General features: G+C 36.2%; 1 protein-coding gene across 1 annotated transcript; it reads right to left on the reverse strand.

Annotated features, from left to right (window-relative positions):
- Positions 1-13: 13 nt before the first annotated feature.
- LOC133322563 (uncharacterized protein DDB_G0271670-like) lies at positions 14-9360 on the reverse strand (the record flags this gene model as incomplete). Its single annotated transcript, XM_061531548.1, has 3 exons — positions 14-891; positions 1085-1325; positions 9142-9360. Coding segments are annotated over 3 exons (1338 nt in total), but the record flags the coding sequence as incomplete, so codon positions are not given.
- Between the last annotated feature and the right edge of the window lie 4862 nt (positions 9361-14222).

The following is a 14222-nucleotide window of genomic DNA, read 5'->3' on the forward strand; positions in this document are numbered from 1 at the left end:
CATTCGGCTTTACAACATTGTTATTATCCTTCGATGTCGTTGTTGTTGTTGTTGGTAAATTTATGTCCTCGGCATTGGTAGAATCATCAATGATGAGACTATCATTATCTGACCTACTTGCATTAGTCTTTGACGTTGTCGTGGTGGTAGTGGTACAATTACTATTCACACCATTTTCCGATTTACAATGATTATCACCATTCGATTGTTGCAAGTCATTTGGCCTCGTAGCTGCCATTGAGTTGCCTGGACTGCTGCTGGTGAAGGAAGTCGAGGCGGGGGAGTGGCTGGCATTTGTTTCAATGTATGCTGAATTTAACAATAGTGTTTTACGATAGATGAGACCCTGCAGTGATGTCTTGATGCGAATCCCTGTCATATTAAGTATGTGCGTTGATGCCTGTGACAAGGCACCCTGGGCCAGGGCAGCCAACAGTACCAGCCAAGCAATGCACCAGCCATTCGTTACTAAATCAGACCATGTGGCATAGTAAATTTCCACTTCACTATCACTTGTTATGCCTTCCATGGCCATGGGGGAGTACGACGAAGCGTATGAGGAGGACGAGGAGGAGGCGTACGACGAAGAAGCACCAGCAGCTGAAAGAGAAGCATAAGGCATTGTGGTTGCATTATAATCGTTACCATTGGCAATTTGATTATACACATCGGTATTAATATTTCCAAAATCATTGTAGTTGTTATCTAAGTTGTCGTAACTGGGCAGCATCCAGGCTGAATCTCTTGTTGCACATTCTGGACACATTGTATTTGGCAGCCAATTGGATCCCGATGCTGTTGCTGCATCGAATGCTGCTACAGTTACGACATTGATTGCCTTTTGGGCCATTTTTGTGGCATTAATGGCCTGGTTACTTCTAATGCTTCTTTCTATAATGACACACAATGAAATTGGTAATAGACACGGAGAGGAAGAAAGTGTGACAGGAAGGAAGGAAAACGGGGGGTATAGAGTGGGTAAGTTAGTGTGTGCGTGTGTGTTACTAAGAAGAATTGACGTCTCTTGGAATGAGTTTAGTTTGGGGTTTCGGCCAATTGATGTATTGTTATTGTCATTACTTACTTATATTGTTGTTGCTATTGCCTCCTTGTTGCTGATGGTCATCAGAGCCCGGTCGATTGTTGCCGTCGTCGTAATGCATGCTATACATGATTTCGATATATTGCACAATTTGCTGTATAGCCAATGGGCCAATCACCGCAAATAAATCACCGAACAATTTTAAGAGACCACCCAAAGTGAACATCCGCCAACTGTTTTTCAAATAGCACAGCCACAATGAGGGAGGCTTGTCCGAATGTTTCTGCAAGAAAAAAATAAACGGAAATAGTAAAATAGCAAAATTCTGGATAAATTTTCGACAAAAACATTTGATAACAATTTTCAAAAAAATCAAATATGCAACAATATTCAAATATTGAGCATTCTGATGGCGGTGAGACTGTCATCTACATTTGAATAGAAACAACGCCCCCTTGAATTTTGTGCAGTGGTTGGGGTCTTGCTTATTCAGGGTTGCCGTTTTCCTCAAGTTTACGCTATCCCTGGCAATTTCTATGTTATGTTTTATTCTCATTTGTTAGTCTGCTGCAGTTTGTACTAAATAATGGGGCTAACATCTATCATAGCCTAGGAACAACGTGTCCTTGAATTTTATTATTTACAGTGGATGGGGTCCTTACTTATTTAGAGTTGCTATTTTTCTGTAGATGATAGATTTATTGCAGCATACCTTAGCAGATGGAGCTGTCATCTATCGTTGCCTAGAAACAACACTTCCTTGAATTTTAGGTGTTTTCATTCCTATTTTTTGTTGTAGTTATTAGAATGGCAGGGGGCTTCGGATGTATTTCATTTGAATGCAGGTCTCCTTGAATCCTTGAGGCTGTAGCCTATCCCAGTTGACGATACTGCCATCTATCGTTGCCGAGAAACAGCGTCTACTTGAGTATTAAGTGTTGACATTTTCATCTAGGTTGTGTTATTTACTGCCATTGTTTTGTGATGGCACTGCCATTTATCGTAGCCTAGACATAGTGCAGTGGTTTGAGTCGTTGCTTATATTTAGTGTTGCTGCTTTCCTTTAGGTGGCGCTATCTCCTGCCATTATAATTTTGTTTTATCTTAATGTTTTGCGTTCAGCTAATTAGATGATTGGTCTTTAGTTTTGTGCAGTGCAGTTCCTTAGTTATTTGCTGTTGACATTTTCTTCTGGGTGGCGCTATCTTCTCCCATTCCTATTTTGTGCTATCCTCGTCTTATTATTTAATGTAAATTTCTTACAATATTTAATGTAAGTCACAAAGTTCGAAATAGTGCTATAGTAAATATTAGTGGAAGGTATGGATCAAAACTAACTCTACCTTTGAGTGGTTATAACGAGTGGTTTTATCTAAGGCTGGAGTAAGCTTTGTTGCGGTCAGGGTCAACTGAAGGTTTTCAGTAAATACTCTCGGCTGTTAGCCTTTTTAGCTGGGCAGTAAGGAGTGACTGGCTGGGAACCCAAGAATTACACGGGGAATTAACTGCGGACCTGCCACACGTCGACTTCACTTGTACTGTTCGTTAATTCTGGTTCTCAACAACTTCAGCGATGAAAAAGTGAAACACTTATACATATGGTGATTCGAAGTGAATGTGAATTATTCTGTCACTATATATTGCATAAATGCACTGAAGTTGAAATAGGGGAATGAGTAAACATAGATGGTTGGTTGTCTTAATGATCGCATAAGTAATGTGTGTTGTTGTAATAGAGATAAAATGGTGTTATGGATATTAGAGTGGTATTTTATAATGGCTATAAGGGTGATGTTTTGTTTATTTATTTAATTTAATTTTGTTTTCCTAAACTTAAAAAGTTTTAATCCTACAGCTTGAAAAAAAAATGAATTATAGTCTTACTTTCCGATAAGAACTAATGAATTTCGAATGGTCTATGGTTTCATACAGCTTTAAATAGATATTCTTAAATAAATGCTGTTCTACCACTTTAAATTAATATAAAATTTAAGTTTGTGGGTTATAGAGCCTGCACAACTCATTATTTGGCACAAATGGAACGACTACGGATACACCTCCACATTGTAGGCATGCTCTTCTAGACACTAGAAAGGTAATTTTGACTGGTGGTCGATTAGAGTAGGGCACCATGAACTGGTATCGAAGACCATGTGGTTTCTGGATTCGCAACGACCGCAACCACTCTGCCATTTACTGCTTTCGATTGGGACATACAAATAAGCAAGCGGGGTTGGCACCATAGTCATATCTGGGTGACCTCCTAACTGGGTTAAAAAATTCTGCAGGCGCTCTATTTTGGGCATGTTGCGATCAGGAGCATGAGGTGTAGGCGCCATCGACACATTTTGGTTTGCCGGTCTCTGACCAGTTATGGACATTGCTATGTTCTGCATATTACAAGAGTCTCTCTTGGAACTCTGGTTGGAGTTTGTGAGGCTGGCTGGTTCACAATGATATAGGAGATAGGCTGCTACCAATATTTGAACTTTCAGACGAATATGATGGTTACGGTGGAGACTCTGGGCTATTCTGGAATCGAATAGAATTATCTTGGACCGGGCTTATAATGGAGGCACATAAGGTTTCGGGCTTTGTGGATGAGTAACTACATTCAAAGATTATAATAATGTTTTATACTATATTTCTTTTGGGATTCGCTGACGACCGTGTTTATGACAAATGTAATTTGCGGTAGGCATTGGTCCCAAAGGTGATTACCCGATTTGTGCGTTCAGTCGGATTTACGTGGTAGGCGTAGACGGCGGTTGTTCGGTTTTCATTGTTATGATCATTCTGAAAGAGCCGACTTATAAACTGGACACCGTTCTCTGTTAGCAATACCTTTGGACATACAAACTTTCAAACGATGCGTTCTTTTAGGGTTTTAACAACATCCTGGATTACTGCTCGTCTAGTAAGGATCAATGCCACTCTCCCTAGCATCAGTTTGCAAATAAAAAGGGAGTGTAAAATCTGGACATGCTAGTACTGGAGCCTAAATAAAGAACTGTTTTAATTCCTCAAATGCCTTGGTCTCTCCGTGGTCGAATTCCATTGTACAGATTTTTTTGCAAACGGTTAAGATGGCTGACAATTTTTGAAAAATTTAGGATAAACCAACGCGCAGACAGTTTAGGATTTTAAATTTTTTGAACTCAATACCAACTTATTGTACCCTATTATAGTTATGTCTGGTACGAATACCAAAATATTTTCCAATTTAAAATTAATTTCCTCCAAGAAGGCTTGTATTTTGCTACAATTTTATTTTTCTTTGTGAAATTCAAAGAATCAGTTCATATATTTAGTTGGTCAATTCGTTCCACAAAAAAGGCAATTTTAGGCTAAGGTCATGACCTAAAGTTGCCTTCGCCTTTGGCTCCAACGATTTGACACCAGTTGTGACCTTTTCAAAATTTCCCCGGGTTACTTCAAACAAAAAGTTATTGTTTTCTTAGTACTTCGTTTGAAACCAAACGTTTACATTGTTCCCTTGCTTTATTTCCTTGAAAATTTCAAAATTTAAACAGTATAATTTCCTTAAAACATTTCATTTAAAATCAATAAAATAAAGGCCCAAATAAACATCCCAATCACAACCACAAACGCCAGCTAGAGTTTGACAAACTCAATACATTTACACTTCCACCTACACTCAAACACAATTAAAGGGATTACATTTTTTCCTTATTATTATTTTGTGTCCAGCTGTATGTAGTCATTGCCTGTCCTCCATTACCATGTCCAGATGTTCTTTTTCTGTTGCAGTTAATTTGTTTACCCATTAAGAGCTGTTCGTCTTTTTTCGTTTTTCAATTTATTTTTATATAAACAAAACATAAATTAACAACGTGTCAATAATTAAAATTTTCCAACAGAAAAAATGGCAACTCCACACCAATACGCTTCGAAAACTGTCATTCTGGCAGGCAGTCGGTCATCCGACAAGCAATTCGCAATTGGCCAATAAACATTGGCAAATAGTAGCAGCAACATATATACAACGTCTGAGGAGATTTCACTTTGACTCGATGCGGAAATTATTGACGAACAGAAAATATATAATATTGAAAGTAATTAATTTGTTAAATATTCTGCAAAGAGTAGTTAAATTTTATTAATAAAACAAAGTGGAAATGGATATTCTCAAATGAAGTTGATTTCGAATGCCCCTACAAAAGCAATTTAAACTATTTTTTTGAAATCGTAACAACTGTGAAGCCTTTAGTTCATTACTAACTTAACAGGAAAAAACAAATCTGCCACTCAGTATTTGAGGGTTGGTTCGACGAACTTCCTTTTTTTAGTCCTGATCTTACATGTGAAAAGTGATGATACCTTAAATACGTCTTCTTCATTGTCTCGCTTATGTTGGGAACTCTGTCTTCTATACTCTTTAATTTTTTTTAATTTCTTCAGTAGTTCTTCTTGCAGAATGTTTATCGTAGATTCTTCCACAGACATCTGTTGCTTAAGCAGGTACTCCAAGTTGTATTGATTATGAAGTATATTTTTCATATTGTCCTCGAAGGCGATCTACGATATACGATCAGGTTCCATGTCCACTGATCCCACTTGATATAGATACACCGCTGTGGAATTCTTTATTTATATTGGCACCGGTTGGATTCGCTCTTTGGCTCATCGCCAATATTACTAGCACGCAACCAATATTGAACTACGGTACGAATTTCATTCGGGTATATCCTTACACTAAAGTGGACATATCTTGCCAATTAGTACCGTTACAAGCTTTCACGGTAGCTGTCGCAGCAATCCACCTCTTCCAGGATGTGTTTGTTCTAGTATCCCCAACGGCTAACAAATTGGATGTGTATCTTCATTCTTTAAAAATAACAGTTGCCCCTTCTGTAAACTGTCCTGCAATTTTTTCATTTGTATCTTTGCATGAAATTCTCTACAGCCTCCCAGATACATACGAAGTGAGCACTTGCCGGCGGAATAAAATCCCATTTAACTTTTTGCCTCGGGTGGCGTAGGGGCTGATGGATATCAAGTACCGGTTCTGATTAGCTTTAACATGGCGAAGCCCAGGCTTATCTGGGTCCCTCTTTCTGCTCAATTGTGATCACTAACCTACCCGCGGTGTCCCCTGGGGCCGCTAATTTCATCACCCGTTGAAATAGTGAGCTGATATGTGCCGCGAGTTCACCCATAAGAACTATAAAGAAATTGGTGTAGACGTCGGGTTAGTTGCCTACACTCGAAAAACCCCTCCTACTATGAAAAGAATATAGAAATGAGCGCAAGTTGTACAGCACAGGCCAAGTTGTTGTACAGCACAGGTAAGTTGTACAGCACTTGCCTTGAAGCACTTGAAGTTACAGGAAATGAGATGAAAAGGGACAAGCGTAAGTAAATCAGACGATTACGCACTGTATTATAGCTGCATTAAACGAGACATGAATTCAGCTGCGGATTTATGGTTAACACGAGAATAAAAGACATCGTCTCCAGATCCACTCCAGTAGATACGAATTGCCATAATTTATTTGGAAGCGAAATTCAAGTTCATCAGTCTTATTTGCGCCCGTACTCCGACCGAAGACAAAGATGAACAGACCAAATACATATTTTACAAGCTCCTACAACCTGGTGACATATAAAGACATCCTGCTGAGAATCTGGAGCATTTTGAAAAGCTTCTGGTTTCAAATAGTGGCGGTGAAGAAAATACCCCAGAACCAATAATAGATGGCGGTATAGAATGTATACCGCCAAGCCATGATGAAGTCAGAATTGCAATCAATCGGCTGAAGAATAATAAAGCAGCAGGTACCCATGGATTACTAGCCGAGCTATTCAAGACTAGTGGTCAGATGTCGGTCAGGAGCATGCACCAGCTGATTAGTACAATTTGGATAGAAGAATGCATGCCCAATGATTGGAACCTTAGCTTTCTGTGTCCCGAGCAAGAAAACAGCGTGCTGTGTGAAGGACTGAATCCAATGGTCAAAGACATTCCAATGCGGCTTCAGACCTGGCAAATATACCCTATCCGTTCAAAGGTGTTTGAAGCCATGGCTGCGTTTGGCATTTCTGCAAAATTAATACGATTAAGCAGGATAACATTAACTGGCACAAGATTTGCAGTTAAAGTCGGAAAGGACTCTCGGAGCCCTTTAATTCCGAACGAGGATTCAAACAAGGGGGTATTTTGTTGTGTTACCTTCTCTGGAAAAGATCATAAGAGGCAAAGGTGAACAGAAATGACACTCTGAACACCAAATAACACATGTCACATTGAGAGAGGCACCTTTGAGCAAATTAAGAAGGGGTCTGACAAAGTGGGTCTGATGGCACAAGACTTCCAGTAGACTCGGTTCAACTGTAGTACTTGAGAACTATAGCTTCGAAGTAGTCAAAGAGTTTATATACCTTGGTACCGCCATTAATAAAACTAATGACACCAGTATTGAAATTCGGAGAAGGATTGTGGTGGCCAACAAATGCTACTATTGTCTAAGTAAGATGTTTAGAAACAAGGCCACCTCCCGCCAGACCAAACTCACACTCTACAAGACGCTAATACTACCCGTGCTGTTATATGGACCTGAAGCATGGGTACTTACGGAACCACATGAGGAATCTCTATGGGCCGATCTGCGTTAATGGTGAATATCACCGTCGAATGAACCATGAGTTGTACCATTTATTCTCAAACATAGGCATTTTCAGACGTATCAAGCTGCGGCGACTACGTTGGCTAGCTCATGTTGTGAGAATGGATGATGATGCCCTAGCTCTAAAGGCATATAAATAGAATGGCCACGAATAAGATGGAAAGATCAAGTGGAAGACAACATTGCCAAACATGGTCTTTCAAATGGTAAGAAATGGGCAAAAGATCGACGCACCTGGAAATCTTGTTTAAGCTCATCTTATGGAACAAAAGTTCTGTCCCAAGCCAGCTAAGTAAGTAACTCTTTGCCTCTCTAATATTTCTCAAATTTCAGAAAATGTTCGTACAGTATTCGCAAAATCTGCATTCAACATCCAGGCGTCACCTACGAAGTGTGTACCATTGTTGGTGTACATGCCACTACTTTTACCCCTTCCGAAAAGAACTGCTGGAAACCATTCCGTATCCAACCAACTAAGCGCTTCCAGATGGACTGCCATTGTCGCCATACATCTGAAGACTTCAACATAGGCTTTAAATAATTTCCGACCTCTACCTCTTTACAATATTAGCAGTAATGGTTCAGTATAATGGGTACCGCAGTGTTGAAATGTTACAGATACTGACTCGATACTACGGCAGCACACTTAGCCCATACTTCTCATGTATGGGTCACTAATAGGTATGTACTGGATATAATGGTATATTAGGAATGTTAAGTCGACAACCCTCGTACGATCGCTCCATAATACGTTATATCTTCCTTCGGGTCGCATCCAGCCAAATATTGCACGCAGTGTAGGGCATACGAACTGCTTAAGAATTTCAGTAATTCACCATAAACGAATATTTATTGAATCATATAATATGAGATTTTATTATACCAGCATTTCATTTTCAATATATGTTTATGAAGGACATCAGAGCGTATTATACATGTCGGCAATTATACGCCATGTGGTTGCAAGGTATTTAATTAAAAGTATAAAATAGTTTTCTTTAAAAATTTATAAATTAAAAAATAAATCATTTATATAAAATATCCAGAGTCAAGTCTTTTTGAAATTTTATATGCTCTTTCTCAATAAAATAAACATTTTTTTAACTAGCAGACATTTTAAGTCATGTCGCAAAATAGCTGACCCAATTTTTTTCACTTGGAAATATCTTCTCAAATTTTGATTATAAACTTCCTGCAATTTTAATACAGCCCAATACTTTTTATATGACTTTTATATTAAATTTACATTCATGTATAATTAAAATGCCACCACCAAATTGATTTCATATAAAACATACAAGAAAAAAGAAAATTTACACAAATTATGAAATAATACACAAAATGAAATAAATCTGACACGGAAACAGAAGCATAATTCGACACAAAGCAATGAAAGCAATATTGAAATAATTGTAATTTATCCTCTTTTTGTATGCAATTCGTCTTACTTACCACTTTTTCTGTTTTATAAATAAGCAAAAAACGATCATAATGTGCCCTCGCACTATCCTCCACTCGCATTTGACCCAAATCTTCCAATTCCAAGGGTTCTTTGTAACCAAACCACAGCAAGGGAGTTAGCCACCAAAAGCAGGCCTTTGAATAAAATGTGGCCAGCGTATGTTTGTAACCGATTTTATCATAATCCTCTAAGTAATCTGGGCGGTAGCGCTGTAAAGGAAGAGAGAGAGGAAAATTAATATACTATCAAATTAAAATAAAAATTTTGAAATATTATATGACGAACTAATATAAATTCAATAACTAATTCGGCTTAAAATTGAACCGAAATCCTATAGCGTATAAGTGTCGTCAGTATTCATACGCTCAATGGTACAGTTTTAACTATTCTGAGTTGTAGATCAGTTGTAGCATTTACAAAAAGAAAAGTTTGAGGATGTTTTCATAGACTGAAGATAATTTACAGGCAAATCCGAGACAGAATTTTTTCCTCAAATCTGTAATAATGAGCGTATAAATACTGTTTATGAAAAGTGCACTGTTTAGATGTTAAATCGCTTCTGATTTTATTGCGAATATAAATCTATTCTATGTACTTATCACTAGGTGCTCCCTTGCTAAGTGCATTATCAGTTGGGCATTGTCTTAATTATTGCTGCACCCCAGCAGCTCATAAAGCATTATCACTTATGCGGCAATTATCTATGGCAATATATTTATTTTAGGCAATTAAAAATTTATAATCTATACACTTTTTAAATTATGTTTATATTTTTATGAACATTCTCCCGGCCGGCAAATGGACTATGTAAAATAAGTTCATATTTTTATGAACAAATACTGAAAATGCGTATACTCTTTAAGATATATAGGTACAATTTTAAACCGCTATTTATATAAACACCTCACTTTTTCATAATCTAAAGCAATGAATTTATTTTCCCAGATTTTCCTAATTACATATATTTATACTCTTCACTACACTGTGGTACAGGGTATTATGTCTTTGTGCATATGTTTGTAACATGCAAAAGGAAACGAGATAGACACATGGTTCATTTTGAGAATATGCATAGAATCACTTTTTAAGTCGATTTATGCATATCCGTCCGTCTGTCCATGTTAAATTGTATCCGAATTGGATGAAATTTGGCATACGTCCCTTATTCGGCCCAAGGACGAACCCTATTGAAATTTGGAAAAATCGGTTCAGATTTAGATATAGCTCCCATATATATTTTCGTCCGATTTAAGGTAAATGGTGCACCAATGTCATAAGTATCTTTCGATTTGCACGAAATTTGGCACAGTGTACTGAATTAAGCCTAAAATGATGTGTGCTAAGTTTCGTGAAAATCGGGTCAGATTTAGATATAACTCCCATATATATTTTGGTTCGAGTTAAGGTAAATGGTGCACCAAAGTCCCTAAATATCTTTCGATTTCACGAAATTTGGTATAGCGTACTGAAAATAGTCTAGAATGATGTGTGTTAAGTTTCGTTAAAATCGGTTCCGATTTAGATATAGCTCACATATATATGTTCGTCCGATTTAAGGAATATGGTGTACCAAAGTCCCTAAATACCATCCGATTTGCACGAAATTTGGCACAGCATAATGAATTGGGTCTAGAATGATGTGTGTTAAGTTTCCTGAAAATATATATAAATTCCATAACCATATTTCATTTTACTGATCCTTCAAAAATGCGACGCACTATGTCGCGAGTTCATATAAACAGCGGCCAAAAATAGAAGGAGTTATCGTAAGTTAATGAAATTTGGTACATGTGCTTGTTATTGGCCTAAAGAGCAACTGACAAAAAATTTGATAGATCGGACCAAGATTTCGTATACCTCCCATACAATGGGTCTTGAGAATGTAACCTTTTTTGGCCTATAAAATCTTTAATATTCAAACAAATTCAATGAAAATTGGCAATTTACATTTAATTAGGCCTCTAAAGCAACTGACCAAAAACTGTGTAGATCGGACCAAGATTTGATATACCTCCCATACAAAGGGTCTTGAAAATTTTACTATTTTGGGCTATATAATCTTTAATATTCAACCAAATTCAGTGAAAATTGGCAATTTACATTTACTTATGCCTATAAAGCAACGGACCAAAAACTGGGTAGATTGGGCCAAGATTTGATATACCTCCCATACGAAGGGTCTTGAAAAATACGCTTTTTGGACCTATAAATTTTTTATATTCATTCAAGTTGCAAGAACATTTTCATGTCTTCTTCCAAATTACATCAAATTTGGGCGAAGATAGTAATAGGTGCTGTAATTTAGTTGTTGGCCCATATTTCAGGTACCTACCATACCAAAAATCCCTAAAAAATGTAACTTTCTGTACTATAAAATCGTTATATGCAGCTAAATTAAGTATAGTAGTTTTATTTTTGTTATTTTTAATATAATAAAATATTTGATATACTTTAGTTACTAATAAATTTCTTTTTTATCATTCACAAAATTTTCAAAACACACGTCAGAGATATATATAAAATATTGTCTTCCCAAATGTACGATTTAGTATTATCCACGTTATAATCTCGGGCCTTTACTTTATGGCTGTTTAAGGATATTACAAGTCGGGTTGTAATATAAAATTCTAAATATCCTTATTTAACTCGGTTTAACAAAAGTTCGGGCTGCTACTAATTATTTGTTGGCATGACTTGTTAGCATCTTGTGAAAGTCGCTCAAAAGGTATTGTACTGCACTTTGCATATCCCATGCCATGAACTAATATTTTTCTGTATGAACTTTCCACAAATGTAATTCATGTGCGACATCTAAATTTAGATTATAATATTATGTCTCAAATGATCTGATAAATAAGTATAATCTTCAAACTGACTGAAAATTTATTTAAAAGCTATATTTTAAAAACAATTCTCCCATATCTTCGCTTCGAATAACGTTTTTACCACTTAATTGCAAATTTTATGTAAAATATTGTATTATTTCTATGTTCTGAATACATATTCTCCTTCCTATTTGACCCTCAATAACTTATTTAATTGTATACATAACATATTTGACCATTCGCTTCTAACCATTTCATGAATATGCCATATTTTTTAATAAGGTTGTCACCAAAAAAGTTAAATAACTCTTAGGACCGCAGGACTCCGCAGCTAATTTTTTTATTCCTTAAATAACACACTTTTCACCACTCAAATAAAAAAAATTAGAGCTAACCTTTTTTAAACTTTTTTTTCTGCTCCACTAATTTCAAAATTTGTTTTAAAATTTTGATGAACTAAGTACTACAAGTGTGGACGACTGTATACACCATATGATATCTATATACATACAAACTAAAGCCAATCCTAGTTTTTACATCCACAGCAACCAAAATAAACACTTTTATAATAACCGTTAATTTGAATATTCAAATATTTGAGTATCAGAAAAACACATCCATTTTTCGAAAATATGGTAAAAAATCAGTTTATAAATAATTATCAGATTTGAACCTTTGTAGAGACAAAACTACTTAACATATCGATATAAAATTTCATATTTATTCTAATTGGAGTGTTTTCTATCAATCCTCATCAAAAAATTTGTCCTCCGTGGTACTTGGTTTTGACCATTTTTGGCCGCGGTAGTGACACTGTGCGACGTATGTTAAGATTCATCTGTTGATATACCCAAAGTGGTGAAGGGTATCATAAAGTCGGCCCCTTTCGACTTTACTATTTTCCTTACTGCTTTAATTAATATGTTTATTTGAATACTTCTTCCAATATTTAAAGCAGTACCATGGATCGTATGAATAGCGATAATACTTATACGCCATAATGGCCAACCAAGGGCTTTTTATAATATCAATCATTTAAATCTTCTAATTGATTTTATTGTTGTCGATTGATCTAGGCATGGATTTATTTTCCAGATTTTCAGAATTCTATATGTGTTAATTAATATATTTATGTGTAAAATAATTTCACTCTTGAAGTAATTTTTTTATCGTAACTAAAAAAGTATTGCAAATTCTGCCTTCAGCATATTATTGTCAGTCTATACACTCTAGGATACCACCAGCAATGATTCTGGTTTAGTTTATTTTATTTGTCCATACATACATTTTTTCAAACTACATAAATGCCAATGCCCCAAATTTTATTAAGTCAGAGGCACAGGGCGAAGAGTGTTGATATGTAATTTTGATGTTCATAAAAACATACATAGTTTTATTCTCTCGCACTAGACCTCCTGTTATCCTGTAGCATGAAACTTCAAAAAATAAAGTGCTAAAAATTTATTTACCCAAGAGCAATCTCTTGTTGTGGAGTTTTTTGTTATTGTTTGCCACACACACACACCCATCAAAAACAGGACAATTTTCGTAAACGAATCATAAATAGTTTTTGTATCACAGTGTATATTATATATTTTACATGTTAAATGCCTTATGCTATGTGTGAAACTGGATTTTTTTCTTGTTGCGTACTTTTCGTTTTTTGAGAGTCAGAGTTTAATGGGTTAAACGTATTTTGATTTACTGTATTTTGAGATGAATTGATGGGAAGTCTTATAAAAGAGTAGATACAGGTATATTAGAGGTTCACCATCGTTTGAAAATATTCCCCATCTTTATAGGAGGCACACTTTATGTACGGCATATTTATAGATGTAGTCTCTACAATCAAGCTGAAGGCTGTAGGCTGAAGTAATTCTTTATAGACGAGCTAAATGACGTCTTTACATATGAGATGAATGCAACCTCTATTAAACTAGCTAAATTATGGGTTTTGTGCAGCCCCAAGACCCACCTTTAAGTATACCGTATCGCTATATCGAATTATTTTATGAGCAGACCAAATGTTCAAGTGTGAGGATAGGTTTGTAGGAGAGGGGGCGCAAGAAGATGTCTTGACTGAGTACGTCAACAACCGCTGAAAACAGTATCAGAGATGTTTCTGAAGATATTGTCATATCGCCCCGCCCATTCCAATCCATTTGGACGGATGTATCTGGCTTGAACGTACGTACGTATTTCATCGAATTTTTTACATTTTGAGCACAAACAAAGTCGCATAGATA

The sequence above is a fragment of the Musca vetustissima genome, unplaced genomic scaffold (assembly GCF_032173495.1).
Source record: "Musca vetustissima isolate MV318-11 ecotype Yass unplaced genomic scaffold, APGP_CSIRO_Mvet_v1 utg127811, whole genome shotgun sequence".
NCBI classification, from domain to species: domain Eukaryota; kingdom Metazoa; phylum Arthropoda; class Insecta; order Diptera; family Muscidae; genus Musca; species Musca vetustissima.